At 38.9% G+C, this 17,571-nt stretch overlaps 3 protein-coding genes across 4 annotated transcripts; 2 read left to right on the plus strand and 1 right to left on the minus strand.

The window, feature by feature from the left end:
- The first annotated feature begins 1,345 nt into the window (after window positions 1–1,345).
- On the plus strand, window positions 1,346–9,058 carry LOC148171252 (immunomodulatory peroxidase-like). Of its 2 annotated transcripts, XM_088041577.1 has the most exons (9): window positions 1,346–1,558; window positions 1,911–1,947; window positions 2,005–2,148; window positions 4,165–4,418; window positions 5,327–5,453; window positions 5,827–6,032; window positions 6,086–6,324; window positions 6,381–7,092; window positions 7,142–9,058. In XM_088041577.1, the coding sequence occupies exons 4-9, from the start codon at window positions 4,181–4,183 to the stop codon at window positions 8,908–8,910; spliced, it is 3,291 nt and encodes a 1,096-aa protein (XP_087897703.1). In that variant the 5' UTR covers window positions 1,346–1,558; window positions 1,911–1,947; window positions 2,005–2,148; window positions 4,165–4,180; the 3' UTR covers window positions 8,911–9,058. The 2 variants fall into 2 exon arrangements, with proteins under 2 accessions (XP_087897703.1, XP_087897701.1); XM_088041575.1 differs by lacking the exons at window positions 1,346–1,558; window positions 1,911–1,947; window positions 2,005–2,148 and adding an exon at window positions 3,893–4,067.
- A 1,018-nt stretch (window positions 9,059–10,076) lies between these two features.
- On the minus strand, window positions 10,077–12,301 carry LOC148171253 (uncharacterized). Its single transcript, XM_088041224.1, has 3 exons — window positions 12,174–12,301; window positions 10,369–11,788; window positions 10,077–10,322 (listed from the first exon to the last, which is right to left on the minus strand). Exons 1-3 carry the CDS (start codon window positions 12,180–12,182, stop codon window positions 10,078–10,080), a joined length of 1,674 nt encoding a protein of 557 aa, XP_087897350.1. The 5' UTR covers window positions 12,183–12,301; the 3' UTR covers window position 10,077.
- Window positions 12,302–14,829: 2,528 nt separating this feature from the next.
- Window positions 14,830–16,303, plus strand: Cluap1 (clusterin associated protein 1). Its single transcript, XM_088041269.1, has 5 exons — window positions 14,830–14,885; window positions 14,939–15,321; window positions 15,365–15,460; window positions 15,508–15,994; window positions 16,044–16,303. The coding sequence occupies exons 1-5, from the start codon at window positions 14,864–14,866 to the stop codon at window positions 16,283–16,285; spliced, it is 1,230 nt and encodes a 409-aa protein (XP_087897395.1). The 5' UTR covers window positions 14,830–14,863; the 3' UTR covers window positions 16,286–16,303.
- Window positions 16,304–17,571: the final 1,268 nt, after the last annotated feature.

Below are 17,571 nucleotides of genomic sequence, written 5' to 3' on the forward strand. Positions count from 1 at the left end.
TTGTGCTTGTTTGGTTCCCCGACGTCTTCCCGACATGGCGTTGCGTGCAACGCGGGACATTTGAATTTTAAATGTATCTATTCCAGTTAATGGATAGTTTTAACGTGTTACTCTTAAATTTAGACTAAATTAGACACGCTAATGCGTGTTTTTTAAATATTATCAAACTAAAATAGCGGCAGTAGGTAAAATATATACCATATAATAATCAAAGTTGATAATTTAAATTAGCATAGGTTCTATGTATAATCAAAGTGCGTTCTGTAATTCACCCATTCGTCTAGATGATGTGTAACACTGTCTGTTTCTTAGCTAGATAATTTCTATCATTAAGTGCGTTGTTGTCGAAAGGATTTGACTTTTGTTCTCTTCGCTGATTTCGGGGAAGTCGTGTCGAATTGTTGGTTGAAACTGTTCAAGATTTCCTTTTATTTATACAAAAATAATATTAGCGAAAATACTTCAATTAAACCTTGTAATTTTAAATATGTAATGTGGTAATTGAGATAATAAACTCCAGTGAAAATGCTCTATTTGTTATAAACTGTAAATATGAAAAACTATTTGCCTAATCTCCGTCATTTCCTCTTTTTCATTAACAGTAACCGGCCACCTCAATTCGACGTCATTTCCACAGTTCAATGTCCAAAAACCGTAATCCCATAACAATACACTTTTTTTCAAGACCCCGTATAACCACGAAGCATAACCAGAAGTCCAATTAGATGGTCATCCTCTTTACCAGAAGCCGAACTCGAACCCATTATTTACATTCGTGTTGACTTGACGGTACCATCGATATATGGTGGGAGTACCAACTGACCCAACACCAGCTAACCCCATGACCCACTTGATTCCGATCCGCGAAGAAACGCTCAATTCCTAGCACTGGACATTCTAAGGGGAATTCTTACAATTTTTACATTTTTGCGTTCATTTTAATTTGGTACTTTCATTTGCATGCAGATTTGTGCATTTGTGGAAGTGGGTCAGTAGGTTGGACTCAGGTTGCGGTCGCAGGTGTGACATGCACTACTAAGTCAAAGGTCAGTTTTTGTCTCTGGACAAATTACGGGAACAGTGCTTCTTCCTAACAGCTGCACTTATTAATAATTTAGCAATAATTTACATTTTATTGGGGGCAAAGCTGTCTCTAAATACCAGTTCTAGGCAGTACCCGCAGTTTTTTACGATACATTGCACCTGGTGCTCGGTGCAATTAAAACTGGCAAAAAGTGGTACTACCCTTAACCTTCACAGCAATTTTTTGTTTCGTGAGGCAGCAGATGGTACCACACTGGACGCACCTTGCGCCTGAACCTTTCACCTCTGTCCAGAAAATAGAGAGTGCAGACAAAACCGAAGAATGGATTGAACGTATACGAAATATCGCAGACTAGACGTACGTACAGAGCGGTACCAGTTCATTCAGTCAGTGTGTCGGTAGTACCCACCTCATTCTCCAATACTTGCTATCCTGTCCCTGTTACACATTTCGTCGTGTTGCTTTGGAGATGAAGTTTGCTGTGTTCGTTCGTTTATAATCAGTACTGATAACGTGAGTACCATTTAGAGTTTCTTCTTTTAATACCTCATAATCGCATGTCGCGTGCAATGAATATATTATGTAAATTCGCTCGGGTTCTGTTGTCCTAATAATGGATACAGTGGTACTTTGAGTAAGAAGTTGGACTCGATTTCGTGCAGCTGATTTACGGTCGGCACCGTTACTTTTTTTTTGTTTTAGTAATTGATTTTGTAGTTCATTTTTTCTGGGTTATTCTAAATAATAGAAATTTGTAACGGTACCACACAATTGGTACTAATTTTTTTATAACATTCAGCGCTTGAACTTTACAAATACGCAAAAAGTAGTTTCTTATCAAAACTTACCCTAATCTAATTTTCAGACGAGCCATTAAACTCAAATGAAGATGCCTGAAAATTGTAAGTCTTGTACTCTGAGAGACGCCAACAATAACACTTATCCTGCTCCAATAACAGCAGGAATAGCAGAAAGGAGTCATCCTCAAGGCAGCAAACAACGCAACATACAAGTTACTGCCAAAGTCCTCTTTGGGTCGGTGCACGCTATTAGCAGATTGAAACAGGAGGAGAAGGCGGCGAAGGAGAATAAACGAATTTAATGTGAGTTGGACGTTTACTGGTTTATTTTTTTAGGGGTAATAAGTCGCGTTCTGTAAACGAGATTGAGGTTTTAGGGTGGAGGCGGTTTAGCATTCAAAAGTTGCTTGTTTTTAAAGGGAAGGGCGCGGAAAAACCAAAAGAAAATGCGCACAAAAAAAGACAACGCGATGATTATTTTGTTTTCTACTCCATTTCAGAGTAGTGAGACCAAATTCCACTTTTTTTGTCTTAAAAATTAGAGCTGTTGAAATTGTTGAAAATTCTCCAATTTCGTCGAGATAAAAGTGAAACTCTTCAACATCCTCCTTTTATTATTGATTTGTTATCGCCCCAGCGTGTTGATTTCTAATTGTTTTGGTACGTCATTACCCATTTTGCTTTCTCTTTTATCAATGGGTCAAACAACTTTCTTTTGCACTTGTCCACTGAAGAGATTAACCTTGATTTTGTGAAACTGACCTTATAACAACACCCTTGTAAAAATGTTATTCTTGAACTTTCTAAATGCAATTCTAATGATGATGCGGGATGACTTTCGCAGCACGAAGATTGTTCTTGGGATTTTATCAATCACGAAACACTTTCAGATTTAAATCCACATAATCGATATTCTTGGAGATCTGTGCAGTTTATTTTTCACCTTCACTTTGTAAATTATCCATTAACCTTTAACGAAGGAATGGTAAAATTCTTGGTGTTAATGTAAAAAGAGTGAGAATTCTACACCTGATGATGACCCCAGATTGATAGCGGATATAAACCAGGCTGCTAATTAATTCATACTCCCATGGGTTTTTGTTCGTTTTTTAAGGAAATCTTGGATTATCTTTCCTAAAATAAACAGTTTCCAACTTTCACTCTGTATATAGAATTAAAACAACACATTTTCTAATAAAGCCTTCTACGTTTCTAGTTTCCGCCACCAATAAGGTTTCCACTTCCTTCTTTTTGCAACGTATGCAGCACAATTTACACTAAGAATGATGATTTATGATTGTAAATTATGATATCAACTGACAGGTATCAACTCTGTAAAATTCAACGAACTCAAACGTGAGTATCATGCTTTTAAAGAAGGATTTTTTCAATTAAGCCATTAATAAACCGTTGAATCTTTTTTGGATAATTACACGACAAGACGAGATAATTGATTGGCTTTTTGTCGGAGTGTTACGGAAATTTTGTGCTTTCTGATTTATTCATTTCCGTGTAATTGGGAATTGTAGGAATTGCTAATGAAACGGATAATCTGTCTAAAATGAGCGTCGCCCGGATAACTGAAATGTACAGCTAATTATTTATTTAAAAAGTTAATCAATTTGTTGGTTTTTATTTACTAAACAATCTCATCTTAGATGGTATTAATTTTTTTACACATTTTCTTCTTTGCACGGGTAATTCGCGCCTGGATAATCGAGGCTCTACTGTATTTCTAATAAGTGGCTAAAATGTGATCATTTTAAAAGTTTAATTAAAAGCTTCCGGGCGTCAAACTAGTTGCTAATTGGTGCTGCTATGACGCAACTTCGATTTGCAATGGACCAACTCGACTTGAATTTGGCCCGTTAGGAGATACACCTTTGAAAACTTCACAATTGAGGTCAATTTGAAAACAGCTCAAATTGTAGAACTAAAAGCGTTTCTGCCACCTGTTTAATTTCCCTGAAATTATGCACCTTTTCGTCGACCATCTGTCCCCCGAAAACCAGTCCCATCCATGTTGGTCACATCCCAACAAAGACACTTCTATCATTCGTGACAAGTCCGAAAAGCAGCTTTGCAAAAAAAGACCAAAACGACCTCGAGGTATACAAATTAACAATTATAACTGTATCCTTTAATCCACCTCGAGATTCTCGGTTCTCCGTTCAGTTTTTAACATTACAACAAACACCTGACATCTCATGTGCAGAAATGAGGTTCGTAACAGGAAAATTCAGTGACGTAGTGCGATTTTCGCTCCATTTTCTTAATTGATTTTACTTGTCGAGTTAATCGCTCCTTTTCCGCTTGCAGAATTACGAAATGGACGATGCTACTACTGACGACGACACTGACGTACGCGAACAATGACCAATCGACTGACGAAACTGACCTACATAACTTGACCAAATTTGAAAACGAAGAAAGTGACTATTTGGAGGCTGAAAAGGGAAATGAAAGCGGGAAGTATCGAGTGGAGAAGAGGGAGTTGGACGACGCGGTGGATTTCGGGATCAAAGCCATGCGGGAGTTGCTGGACGTGAAGGAGCCGCTGTGGTACAAAATGGGTAAGTGGAGGATAATTAGCGATTTTATTGCAAAATGCGGTTCCCACACTCTGAGCAATAGCCACAGTTCTGGGCCGGATGAGCGACGTAATTGCCTTGGGCAAAAACCATATTTGATTCAAATTAGAGAGCTGATTTATGTAGACACTGCAATAAGCCCATAAACATCATCATGACCATTTTAAATTGAATGAACCGAAATTCATTTTTTAATCATAAATCAGATTTGTTAGACTTTCTATTTACAATTTTCCATTTTATCCCATTATAATAAAATAATGAATTCAAATACTGGTGAAAGTAAAAGAGTCTTCAAACTATAAGTACAAAAAATCCGCGCATGTAGAAAATAAAATCGTGAGAAATTTCATTGAAAACACCACCGATATTCATCATTTTTTCCCATTTCTTGTCGCGACAATCATCTATTCCATCACTGTCAAACGTGAAAGCCCGTAACCGCTTAACGCACTTAATTATCAGCAATTTTCCGCCACCACAATTATATAAAAACTTGCGTTTTAGAGTGTACTTTAGCTCATTTCACTCTTGAGTTATCATTAAATGCTAAAATTTACATAACAAGTGTACTGCCCTCTTCACTCTCTATTGGACAAAGTTATTCTGCAATTTCACTCGAACAAACAAACATAAAAATATTAATTAAATTAAATACAGTAATTAGAAAGTTTCTTGAAGAAGAGTTCTTCTATGTCTAAATGAATCCCGTGGTGGGCCTGCACTTTCCTTGCTTCATTTAAATAAATTTAGAACAATATCTACCCACATTTCGCGGCATTGGGGCCACTTTCCTCTAAACCTGACCCAAACTTCTAGTTCTCTGATTTGGAGGTGCAAAGTGGGCCACTTTCACTGTGCTTTATTAAAATTGATAAATTTCCTTACAGGTCTGTATTTGGATGCTAACGAGCCGGCAAATCACGTGGCTCACTTCGGGGCCCCCATTAAAAAAGCCATTGAACTATCGAATTTCGGATACGCCTCTGTCGAAGCAGCGAAGAAAATTGCAGAGTCGTAAGTTTTTAGAGTGGAAATGTTCCGATCGAATGACTGTGTCATTGTGATTACTGACTATTTTCCCGTAAAGAAAGTCCGATTTTAATTTATTCACACAGTTTTTCGAATAACCCAAATTGTCATGTCGACCATCGGTGGTTATGTAAATCCGTCCCAGTTGAGGTATTGTTTAACCACAACAATTTTCCTTGTAAAGAAATCCGAGAAAGCGTCTTCCCTCTTCCTGTCCGGCGCTTCCTTGCTACTGGTGGGAACGATTTCTATCTGGGTGGGGATTCGAACACTTTTTTATAGAAATTTCCGAAATCGCGACCAGTCTTCAACAAGTGATGGAGGTTAGTGGAACAGAAACTGAAAGTTAACTTTTCAGTTATCCTGAAAATGTGAGCAGACAGGCGAATACGTTTGACACGCGGCTCCCGGAGGATGATTGTCCTTTACGAGGGGCGCCGAGGTGTCCGGCGGCGTCGCGACGCTACAGGACGGCCGACGGAACGTGCAACAACTTTAACAAGCCCTGGAGGGGGTCGGCGCTCTTACCCATGCAGCGATTCCTACCCCCAGCGTACGACGATGGTATGTTAAAAAGTGCGACAAAAAAACAATTTTAATTCTCGCGTTGTCTGAAGGAATCCAATCCGTCCGCCGCTCTGTCTTCCACATGCCTTTGCCATCTGCTCGGGAAATCAGCATTCGAGTCCACCGCGACAGAGACTCTGAAACTCCAACCGTAAATTTGATGTTCATGCAATGGGGCCAACTCATCGACCACGACCTCCTCTCCACCGTGAAGTCCAGAAGCTTCAATGGATCGGTCCCCAGGTGTTGCCACCGAGGCGGTGTTAGTTTCCTACCACCAGAGCTCACAGTAAGTCCCCCACGCCCAGATGGTGAAGATCACCACGGTGATGTTGTTGGTTTCAGCATCCAAGTTGTCTCCCTATTGAAGTTCCTCCAGATGATTGGTTTTTGGGGCCTTTGGGTATCCGCTGCATTGAGTTTATCCGGAGCGCTCCTTCGACGAGAATTGACTGTGATTTGGGGTACCGAGAACAAATCAACCAAGCAACTTCGTTCTTGGATGCCTCCACTGTTTATGGAAGCGACGTGGAGACTTCGGACTCTATGAGAACTTTTAGGAGCGGGAAGATTCATTACGGGAGACCACAGGGGCGGGAGCCTCTTCAACCACCGGATCCCCCAGGTGGAGAACTGTGTCGCTCGGGGGCTATAACCAGCGACTGCCTCCAAGGAGGTGACGGGAGGTTGAGCGAGCAACCTGGACTGACGGCTTTGCATACTATATGGGTGCGGTACCACAACAAAATCGCTACGATTTTGAGTCAATTCAACAGACATTGGAGTGATGAGAAAGTCTACCAAGAGACGAGGAGGATCGTTATCGCGTTGATGCAACACATTACTTATCGGGAGTTTTTACCCATCGTCCTAGGCCAAGAAGTGATGGACCTCTTCGGTTTAACACTAGAGAGGAAAGGTTACTACAACGGGTTCGACAAGAGAGTAAATCCGGCGATTGCCAACTCCTTCGCCACGGCAGCGTTTCGATTTGGGCACAGCTTGGTCCAGAACTCTTTCGTGCGGTTCGACATTCAACACCGGCCGCTTTTTAACAGTAAGTACCCGCAACCTCACTCAATCCGTAGTACCACTTCTTCCTCCAGACGTGTCGCTCCACGAAGAACAACAGAACATTGAAAACATCTGGAGCTTTGGCTCCGTGGACCGCCTCCTCATCGGGTTTGCGAACCAACCAGCCCAACGCCGCGACGAATTTGTGTGTGACGAACTCACTAACCATTTGTTCCAATCCAGAGGGTTTCCTTTTGGGATGGACCTCACCGCCATTAATATACAAAGAGGTCGTGACCACGGTATCCCTAGTTACACGTCCTGGAGACAACCTTGCGGTCTTAGCCCCATTAAAACATGGCGTGACTTGGAGAAACTTATGAGTCCCGACACCGTCCGCCGCTTCCAGAGTCTCTACGAGCACGTCGACGACGTAGATTTGTTCTCAGGAGGACTCGCGGAGAAGCCTGTTCGTGGGGGCATCGTCGGCCCTACTTTCGCCTGCATCATAGCTCAACAGTTCTTGAATCTGCGAAGAGGTGATCGATTTTGGTACGAAAACGGAGGGTTTGAGTCGAGTTTCACGCCGGCACAGCTCCAGCAGGTTCGGCATGTGACGTTTGCTAATGTTCTTTGTCAGACATTGACGGAGATTGAGACGATTCAACCTTTCGTGTTCTTGGCAGCTGATGGGAAAAGAAACGCGAGAGTTTCGTGCGGAAGCCACATCGTCAACAACTTCGATTTGTCGCCGTGGGTTGAAGACAAGTTGAATGAAATTCCTGTTGATGACGAGACTGAGAGGAGCGGACGAGAAAGGAAGAAGAAACGAAAAGTGAAAAGGACGAGCACGACGACGAGGAAACCGATAAAGAAGACGGCGACATCGGCGCCGTTGAAGATCCAAGTGAATGAAATTTCGACCCACACCGTGAAAGTCAAGCAGAGTTACAATACAAATAGTTATGTCCCTATTGACATCCCCCAAAGACCGACTTTTGACAGTTACAACGACAGACGGACGACTTCTCCAGACGTGACGTACCTTTTTGGGGTGGTTTCTGAAACCACTCCTATTCCTCCCACTCCCAAACCGTTTGAAGTTAACATTAAAATCCAGTATTATCCTCCGACTCCCAAAAGACGTACTAAAAGACCTGACACGACTAGACCGTACATTGACTCGACTACTAAACCTAACGTTTACAGCGACGACTTTTCAGTTTATAGACCGACTTACGTGGTACGACCTCCGGAGAACTTCTACGGAAGTAGGTACCAGGACCTACAATATTCTACAAAGAGACCTTACATTTACCGACCGAACGATTACGTGTACAACAGACATGAGCTAGACAGAGACGATGACTACGACAAAATCTACAGCGACGTTTACTCTTCAAATACTGCGAATTTTGGTCAAGCGCAAAACGACATGCCACGACCCCTGAAAGTGTACTCTTCGGGACACATGGAAAAATTATCAACAGACAATGTCCACGACACATTCCAATTTACCAGAAAGAACAAACCGACGAAATTCGTTAAAATCTCCAGTGTGAAAGGACAAGAGTATTTAGATCCGAGCGGGGCAACCGTCCAGTTGCACGTCTCGCAAAGAGAAGGAGATCTGGAGTTGGGTGGTGACGACCAAGAAAAAGTTAGATTCGTTGATATCGATGTGGTGCCTGAAGAAACGAAATGGTTGGTTTACAACGCCACGGAAGAGGTCATGGATTTGGTCGAAATACCAGATTTTAATGGGGATGTGTCGTGCACCAACGAGTTGCCCAGACCTTTCAATGGAAGCTTTCTTACTAACTTGACGATGGTACCTGAACAGAACGCGACAGTGACATGACTGACGATGACGAGACGATTTTAAGAGGAAAATTTTTGTTTCAGACCGGCTAAAATACTGCCAGTATGGGTGATATGTTTATTGTATTTTTTATTTATTCGTATTTTAATGTATTTATTGTTTGTGTATTTAAATTTTGGTTTAATAAAGTATTAAAAAAATTAATGATTGATTGTTTTTCGAATATAGTGCGCTTCGAATTTTAGTTACCACAGTAACCATCAAATTGTTTAATATAAACACAAAATTTGACTTTTTACGCCGCCGTCTTTTTTTAATATGTTTGGAGGCATGTAAATAGGCCGAAAAACGGCATTTGGCGGCCTAGAGCTTCAAAATAAAACTAGTTATTTTTTTATTTAACAATTGGTATTACGCCACTGTCAGTTCTGACAACAAAGTATGTATAAATTTAAAAAATTCAAATTAAATTCATTTGAGGCATAAAAACTATAAGCAATTTAATTTACTTACATCAACAGTAAAAAAGAAGCCATTGAAACAAACGCCAAAATTTGTAAGAGCTGCCACTCGCAATGTAAAAACAATAATTTCTCTGAAGATTTAATTGTCGCAGCAAAGTGCAGATTATTCTATTATTTGCAATTTTAATAAAATAAATAATTCGTTTTAGATGTTCTGAAATGAAATAAAGAAATACTAAAAACATTGCAATTGAAAAGCAATTAATACTCAAATGTTTTATTTCCAACATAGTTATTAGGCGAGCAACCTTGAAGAGTAAATATCACTATATCAAAAAAAATACTCCAATATTTTTTAAAATGTTAATTTTTACCTAAAAAACAATGAATCACACGTCTAAAAATGCTTTTATTCGTGATTTAGCAATTTCACTTAGACTTTCAAAAGATTTTCCGGCCTTATGATCTAAATTACTATTAATTGTTGTATTGACCAAAATGGCTATATTATTTATTATTTATTTATTATGTTATAGCACATTTTGTTATCGAGTCCGAAAAAGGCTCATTTCAGGGACTTAAATCAGTCCGTAAAATAGCTATTTTTGGGAGCCTATACTAAAAAGGAGTCTGACACATTCAAAATAAAAACACGTGCATCTTTTTAAGGCTTTAATTAAAGATATAAAAACGAACAGAAAATAAAAGTAATTCTTTTTATAAAACAAAAATTATGGCAATTCTAACCCAAAAACGCGTGAACGACCTTTGACAACATTTCCATAAACCAAAACGCTACCATTAACACCACAAAAGAAAAAGAAAATTGCCACAAAAATGCTGACTGAAAATACTCTGAAACCGTTTCATATCTGGTTTCAACTAACGATAGACTCAGTTTTTCCAGCGTTTCAACACTTGTGTCCTCCACTTCTTCAACCGGTTCAATCTTCTTGTCTTCCGCATCTTCTTGGTTTGAAGAAAGCTCTGTAAAACGCGTTTAGAACCTTTTTACACCCTTAAAATTACTTACCTCGTTGAATTTCAAGTTTATGTCGAATTTCTTCAACTGCGATATCATAATAGTGTAAAATCTGCGGATCGTTTTTCTTAGGATCATGATCCAAGTTTGCTCCTGTTTCTACCAGAAACTGGAAAGTACGAAAATCTTTCATTTCCGCTGCCACTGCCAATGGAGTCAAATTGAATCTATTGGGTTGGTTAACATTAGCTTGTTGTGCAACGATGTATCTAACCATCTCAAAATCTTCCATGCGAATGGCTTTCGTCAATGGAGTGTTGCCACAGCCGCCGGTTTTTTCCAATTTAGCTCCTTTGTCCCCGAGGAGTTTAACCAGTTCGTGATTCTTCTGTTCTATAAAGGTGACCAAATGCGCCGTCTCGTTGTTATTAAGATCGTTGGCAAAACTTGCACCATTGTCAAGAAGATACGTGGCGATTTCAAGACTTGCAACTTCCAAAGCCTTCGCCAGAGGAGTCTGTGTCGTCAATCTCTTTCGGTCAGCTCCTCTTTCCAACAACAATTGCACTATTTGCAAATTCTTCGTTTCGATAGCTGTTAGAAACACGCTGTTGGCGATGTAAGCAGCGCCGTGGTCGAGAAGATACTCCACCATTAACATGTCTTGGTTTAACACCGCCCATTGGAGAGGTGACTTCCCTTTCTTACCAACTTTACAAATGTTGACTCCCAAAGCGGCGAGGTACTTCACCACTGCGATTTTATTGTATCGGACGGCTGTGGCTAAAGGAGTGTTTCCGTCATCACCAACAACATTAGCATCAGCGCCATTTTCTATCAAAACTCGCATAATATCAACAGCACCTTTCTTTGCCAACCATAGAAGAGTTGAATCATTCATAGAAGCTCCGTTCTTAAGTAGACACTGAATGATCTCTTTGGACGCTCCACTTTTGATAGCTACAATGAGCGGTGAATCACCAGAAGCGCTCTTACTGTCTTTCGGAATCCCACGACTAATCAATGCTTGTAAAATCTTTAATTTCCCGGTTTCAATAGCCCAAAATAATGGAGATTTCCCTTCAGCATCAACATCGGTGATTTTTGCGCCCTTATCAACAAGAAACTTTACAATATCAACGTGCTCTTTCCGAGTAGCAAGGCTTAAAGGGGTGTTATATGAGTCTCTTTGGTGGATAGAAGCTCCATACCCCACCAGATGCTTTACCACCTGAAGTCGGTTCAAATAAACTGCAAGAAGAAGAGGTGTAGCGCCTCCTTCTTCACGTTGATCTATTTTAGCTCCATTTTGGATGATTGACGTGATGTTGGCAAGATCTGACGTTCGAACAGCTGTGGTCAGAAGAGTCCAGCCACTTTTTAGCATGAAGTTAAAGTCCAATCCTTTGCTGCGGTCGTACCCAAGGAACTCTTGGACTTCCGAGTCCCCAATAATTTTAATTATGTTGTTCTGAAATTATTTTATGTTTTAGTAAAAGTGAATTTTACGTTAATCCTGCGATAAAGTTATAATAAATTTCGGGAAAAACTAAAACAATAGTAGATAAGTAAAGATAAGTTATTTTATTTTTATCATTCCGTTTTAATACTCATTTTTGGATAAACTAAACGCTTTGTAAATTTATCGAACGTGTGTCGGAACTTGACATAACAACGTCACATGATTGTTGAATTTTAGGGAATGACAGATACGAAGACATACGTTCTCAGAGTCCGCTAACTAGATAAATTCAATTAATCGCACTGCGTAGTAAAATATTTCGAATATTTTCAACTTTTCATTATTAGTTATGTGATTTACCGAAGAACAAGCTAATAAACAATACATCACGTACCTCGCCCATTTTGAACGGCGTTCCCAGCGAAGATTAGTAAAAAAAGCACAAAAACGTTGCAATTACTCGCACATAAACTGCAGAATATGAGAATAAAGCGCAGTGGATGCAATATTCACACTATCGCATTCGCTTATCGCAACATTCTGGGCTTCCCCCTCCGGTCAAGTGTAAGCTGATACAAATCTAAATATTTAGTTAAAACTGATATTTATTAGACTTGATATTTGTGGGAGCATTTTTTGTGGAATAAAGAATAATTTTGTTTTGAAATCATCGAACTTTTCCAAGTTTTAAAATATTTCACTTATTTTGTTTCAATCCAATCCGCGCGCTTTTTTTTCGCCAGTTTACCCAAAGGTTTGTAGAAACTGACACTTAATATTAAGGAAATTATTAATATAGAATATTTTTTAATCGTGTATTAACTCTTCTAAATTGCAAAATTTTAGAAATTCTTATTTTTTAAAGTTCTTTAACTCTTCGAGATTGTCTTGCTTCGGCCGCAAGCAGAATTTAGAAAGTTTTCGGTTTAACCAGAAATATTTTTCTTAAAATTGGTCTCCTAGTATTAATTAATTAATCAATTAATTAAAGACACAAATTTTAGAAATGTTTGTTTTTATGCCAAACCAGAAATTTACATATCCTTTCCTAAAATTCGTAATTTTGGTAATTACTACTATAAAATTTGGAAAAATCAAAATTTTTAGGCATGAAATAACCATGCCAAATTGCAAAATAGTTGATCAAAAGGCGCAAATTTTAGTAATTTTAGTGCTCCAGTTATGAAACTTATGGAACATACTACTTTTCAGTTGGGTATTTAATTAGTTTTTTAAATTAGAATGTTAATCTATTTTACTCGACATTTATTTCGGAATTTTCAATGCTACAAATCTCGGGAGCTATGACAAATACAAAGGTGCATTTTTTGCCATCGTTTTTCTTGCGCTAGTGTTGCTACCTTATCAGATTGGAGATTTTTAAACTATGTAGGTACTTTTTATAATCACGGACGTATTTGAGAAAATAATTTTAAAATATCAAATTCAAAAGTTGCAAAATCAGTTTTGTCAACAAATCGCTCGGACACGGTGTAGGTATATTTGAATTTATTTTTATAGCTAGCGCTACCTGATTATTTTTTGTTTGCTCAAGAAAAAGGTGGTTAAAAACATTTAGGAAGTTACGTATTAATCTTTATATTGGAAGCAGTTGTGTTTCGATTTTTGATAAAGACGGTCGTTTCGGGATCTGTGCTACCGAGTGCTGCCTTTAGAAAAATTATTGTAGGGTAAAGTACTAGCCTATTATCAATTATAGACACTTTGGAGAGTGTTCAATTTATTAAAAAAATCAGTTTAATATACAGAGTGCTTATGCTTAGTAATAATCGGATTTTAAACGAGTTAAGGCACATTAATATAAGACTTTATTAATGTTTACAAAAGTTTTTCTAGGATTTGCGATTGACTGTGGATATGATGGATGAACAAAATTTCTGTTGCTCTTAGAATTATGGAAATTATTGATTTAGACGTAAATGTTTTTCTTAAAATTAGTCGCCCAATATTAATTTTGCAATTTAACTTTATTTGAAAGCACATATGGAACTCAACTTTATAATCGCGAGTGGATAAGATTCATTTGACTGACGTGTTACTAGAATTTTTTTTTTGCTTGGATCTTCCGTGGAAATTTTCATAGCCGTTTCACGCCACAGTGCTGGAATTCACTTAGGTCTTACGTATTCATTTCATCCTTCAATTATGTAATTACTAATTAATTGAAGGGCAGACAAGTTGCGCGGTACCGCACCACCGGCAAACACTTTTTTGACAAAAAAAGAGATGGATAATAACACTGAAAAATTCGCGAATATTCTGGCCACTTTCAAGTCTAATTATACAAAAAAAAGGCACACTAAAAACCTTTGTTGATTTCGAGTGCCGAAATTTTTAGTGCGCGAAATAGTTCAGTTCAGTTTCAGTAGTGTCTTAAAAATAAAATTAAAATTGATCTTGAAGTAAAGTGAGTGAGTGGTTCCTGGTTCCTATAGGGGGATGCAGTGGTAGGAGCGCGACGATACGGCTTAGGGATCAGGACTAAAGGGTAAGTTAACTGCTAGCTTAAAATTGTTGTTTCAAATTTCTAATAAAAAACTTCTATTGCAGTTGGTTCGTGTAGGAAGACGATGGCGACGTTGGATCTAACAAGGTAGGATTTTTTATCTTCTGGTGACGGGATTTGAACGACGATGGACCTCGCGATGGAATGTTTTCTTTTTTAGAGTTTCGTTTGAATTTTTTTCGTGAAGTGGTAGTGGTAGTGATACTGGTGTTACTGTGTTAACATGCAGGTAAGAGAAAATTATGTACCGATTGTTTTATTTTTGATCTACAATTCAATGTAGATTAATTGATTATTGTTTATAAAACTAATTTGTATTTTAACAATTTTAATATTGATTTGAATGAGGGTGCCGGTGTTTTCTTAATTTTAAATTTGTCAAACTGAACTGCAGTAATTAATTATGAGGCAAAGTGAAGTTAGCTTAAAATTTAAATACTCAAGGTTGGTAGAACTGACATTTATTCAAATAGTTTCCACCAATCATGAGTTTACCACCCGCGCGCACTTTTTTACCATGACAACCATCGACCTCCGACCATACAAACACCACAATAATGTCATTCCGCGACGTTCGCAGTAAGTCCCAATTTAATTTAATTACCCGCACCCCAATTAATTAATAATTCCAGATTTCATCGAAATGACTCGAGCCTTAGGATATCCGACCTTAATTTCAATGGAGAGCTTTCGCTCTCCCAACTTCACCTTAGTCGCGGATCTCTTGGTCTGGTTGTCAAAACGTTTTGATCCTGATGTCGATATCCCCTCTGATATCAACACTGAAGATGATCGAGTTAAACTTATACGAAATGCGGCGCAATTTATGGCGCTGAAGGCAAACATCAAACTTAACACGAAGAGGTTGTATCAAGCTGATGGATACGCCGTGAAGGAGTTGTTGAAAATCACAAGTTTGTTGTATGACGCGTTGAATTTGAAATTAGATGAGAAGGAGAATGAGAGATTTGAAGAAGAAGCGCTGAATTTAAAAGATTTTGATCTCAGTGATAAGGTAAGAGATATGTGACCAACTTCACACTCATACTGTTCTTCAGGTGAACGAATTGAAGCTGTCGCGGCAATTGGCGAGTGAGATTACCTCCACCGGCGCTACACTCTTCGACCTCCTGGGCAAAGAAGTGGACTTGAGAGTAAAATTTTAGTATTTACTTCTTAAATTCTTCTACTTTTTGTCTAGGCAGCTCGTCACCGCAGTGTGGGTCGCCAATACGAGCTCACCGACGTCGAATCCGGTATTAAAAAGGCCATCGAAGCCATTAAAGAAGAAATTGAAGAAAGCAAACACCTCATTGATAACGTCCAAGCCACTGAAGCAAATCTCGATAATAAAATCGAGCGCCGGAAAGTCGAAATCGATCGCTACGAAAAGCGTTTTCAGACTCTTAAAAAAGTTCGGCCTGCTTTTCTCGAGGAATTCACAGCTTTGGAACAAGAACTTGAGCAACTCTTCGTTCAGTACTCCACCAGAGCGCGGATCCTAAACCAGTTAGAACTGTTAGTTTCAGACGCTGAAAGAGCTCAGTTGGAGAAACAACTGGAGATGGCGTCACCAAGGATTGAAACGATTCCACTAGAAGGAGGCGAGCAAAATCTGTTTTTGGATGAAGAAGAAATTAGGCAAGGGGGTGGAAATAAACAGGAGAGACCTAGAGCGAGCACTGGAGGTAAATGGGGGTAGTACTAAAGAAACAATTGGGGAATTTGAAGTTTCAGGGAGGGCGAGGACTGGAAAAACGGCGAAGGCCTATGGGGGGATGCAACCACCAATGTCCGCCACCCCTTCCTTGAGTTCGGATACTGAAAGTGATGAGCTCTTCATTGATAAGGATGAATCGGAGTTGATACATTCGGATGATGAGTCGCTGGGGTTGGAGTTGTCGGGGATGGAGGCGGTGAAGAGGGTGCAGTCGTCGAAGAATAATAAAATTATTGATAACAGCGATGACGACTTTTAAAAGGTGGAAGTAGGCAATCAAAAATACACTTAAGAGTACGAGTTGAAGACTTTTATTCAAGATTTTGGGCTCAATTTTCCACCGTTTTCCCGTTTGTTGTTGACAAAATTGGCTTTTTTCCAGGGACGGCCATTTTTTTATTTTAGAAGTTTTTCAGAAGAAGTGTTACGCCATATTTTACAAAAAGGGCTGTGCAAAATCCTCCATCGCTAACACAACGTTCCTAATAGTTAAATATGCGACAAAAAAGAGGTGAACGCTCCGTTTACCACAAAATAAATATAAAAGTGTACCATAAACAAAATCGATTTATTACCGGCAAAAACTAGCCAATATTGAGGTAGAAAAACGCGTTTACATAACTCCTGCTTGCATCTTACATAACTCTCGTTACAATTTTATTGTATTCAAATCCACAAATTGGTGTTTGGGTGCCATCACCATCAATCACTGAATATTTTCCGGAAGAGTGTCGCTCTGTCACGGCTTTTTCGCCGAAGGTTCCGTGCAGAAAATTGCAAAGAATCAACCTTTCACTATTGTTTGTGGTCAATCAGAGACGTTTATTGGAATTCTATTTTCCAAGTTGAAAATGGCCCGATTATGTAAGAACCGCAAGGTCGGAAATTAGTGGTGCGTTCACAAATGGATCATTTTTTCTAATGACTGGGATTTGCAGTAATTGAGAAATGACCGTAACATTAACCTTGAATGGTGAAACGATTTTTTGGTCTATTGGATTCGATGGGTTCCGAGCAGATGCAGAATTTTTCATTGCGTTAATCATCCACTTTCACAGTTTTTGCGGCCGGTTTCAGTGTCAACGGAGTAATACTCATTTTATTGAAAACCAATTTTAAAAAATCATTGTTTTATAAACGTATGCGGTCAAAACAGGTTTTCGGTCACTTTTCTAGGCTAAAAATGCGGTTCTAGCGTCAATTGCAATTTGCGGTGTCAAGTTTTTCAGGAGTTGCACAACCACCGCAAAAATTTTATCCAATACATTTTCTTCGCAGAAAAAGGTTTGGTCACTTTCGCAACAATCAATAACGCACACATTACAATTAACTTTACTCTTGGGAAGTCAAGCTTGGATCTGATTAATATGGGCGACCGTAAATTTAATTTTTTCGTATTTTCCACCTGAATTTCCAATGAATTACGTTTTGACCACTTTAATTGCATGTTTTGTGCTCAAATATCTCTTTTTATCCTGTTTGGGGAATTGTTACGTTTACAATAACCCAATTAAAACAAAATATGCGAATTTACGCAAATTGGTC

The sequence above is a fragment of the Gnatocerus cornutus genome, chromosome 7, assembly GCF_029298725.1.
Source record: "Gnatocerus cornutus isolate USDA-ARS CGAHR chromosome 7, icGnaCorn1.1, whole genome shotgun sequence".
NCBI classification, from domain to species: domain Eukaryota; kingdom Metazoa; phylum Arthropoda; class Insecta; order Coleoptera; family Tenebrionidae; genus Gnatocerus; species Gnatocerus cornutus.

Bases quoted from the DNA above. Each gene is read 5' to 3' on its own strand.
- LOC148171252 (XM_088041575.1), top strand. The intron at 6,033-6,085 runs GTATGTTAAAAA...CGTTGTCTGAAG, and splicing joins ACCCCCAGCGTACGACGATG to GAATCCAATCCGTCCGCCGC. The intron at 7,093-7,141 runs GTAAGTACCCGC...TTCTTCCTCCAG, and splicing joins ACACCGGCCGCTTTTTAACA to ACGTGTCGCTCCACGAAGAA.
- LOC148171253 (XM_088041224.1), bottom strand. The intron at 10,323-10,368 runs GTAAGTAATTTT...CGCGTTTTACAG, and splicing joins TAAACTTGAAATTCAACGAG to AGCTTTCTTCAAACCAAGAA.
- Cluap1 (XM_088041269.1), top strand. From the start codon at position 14,864: ATGTCATTCCGCGACGTTCGCA. The intron at 14,886-14,938 runs GTAAGTCCCAAT...TAATAATTCCAG, and splicing joins GTCATTCCGCGACGTTCGCA to ATTTCATCGAAATGACTCGA. The intron at 15,461-15,507 runs GTAAAATTTTAG...CTTTTTGTCTAG, and splicing joins GCAAAGAAGTGGACTTGAGA to GCAGCTCGTCACCGCAGTGT.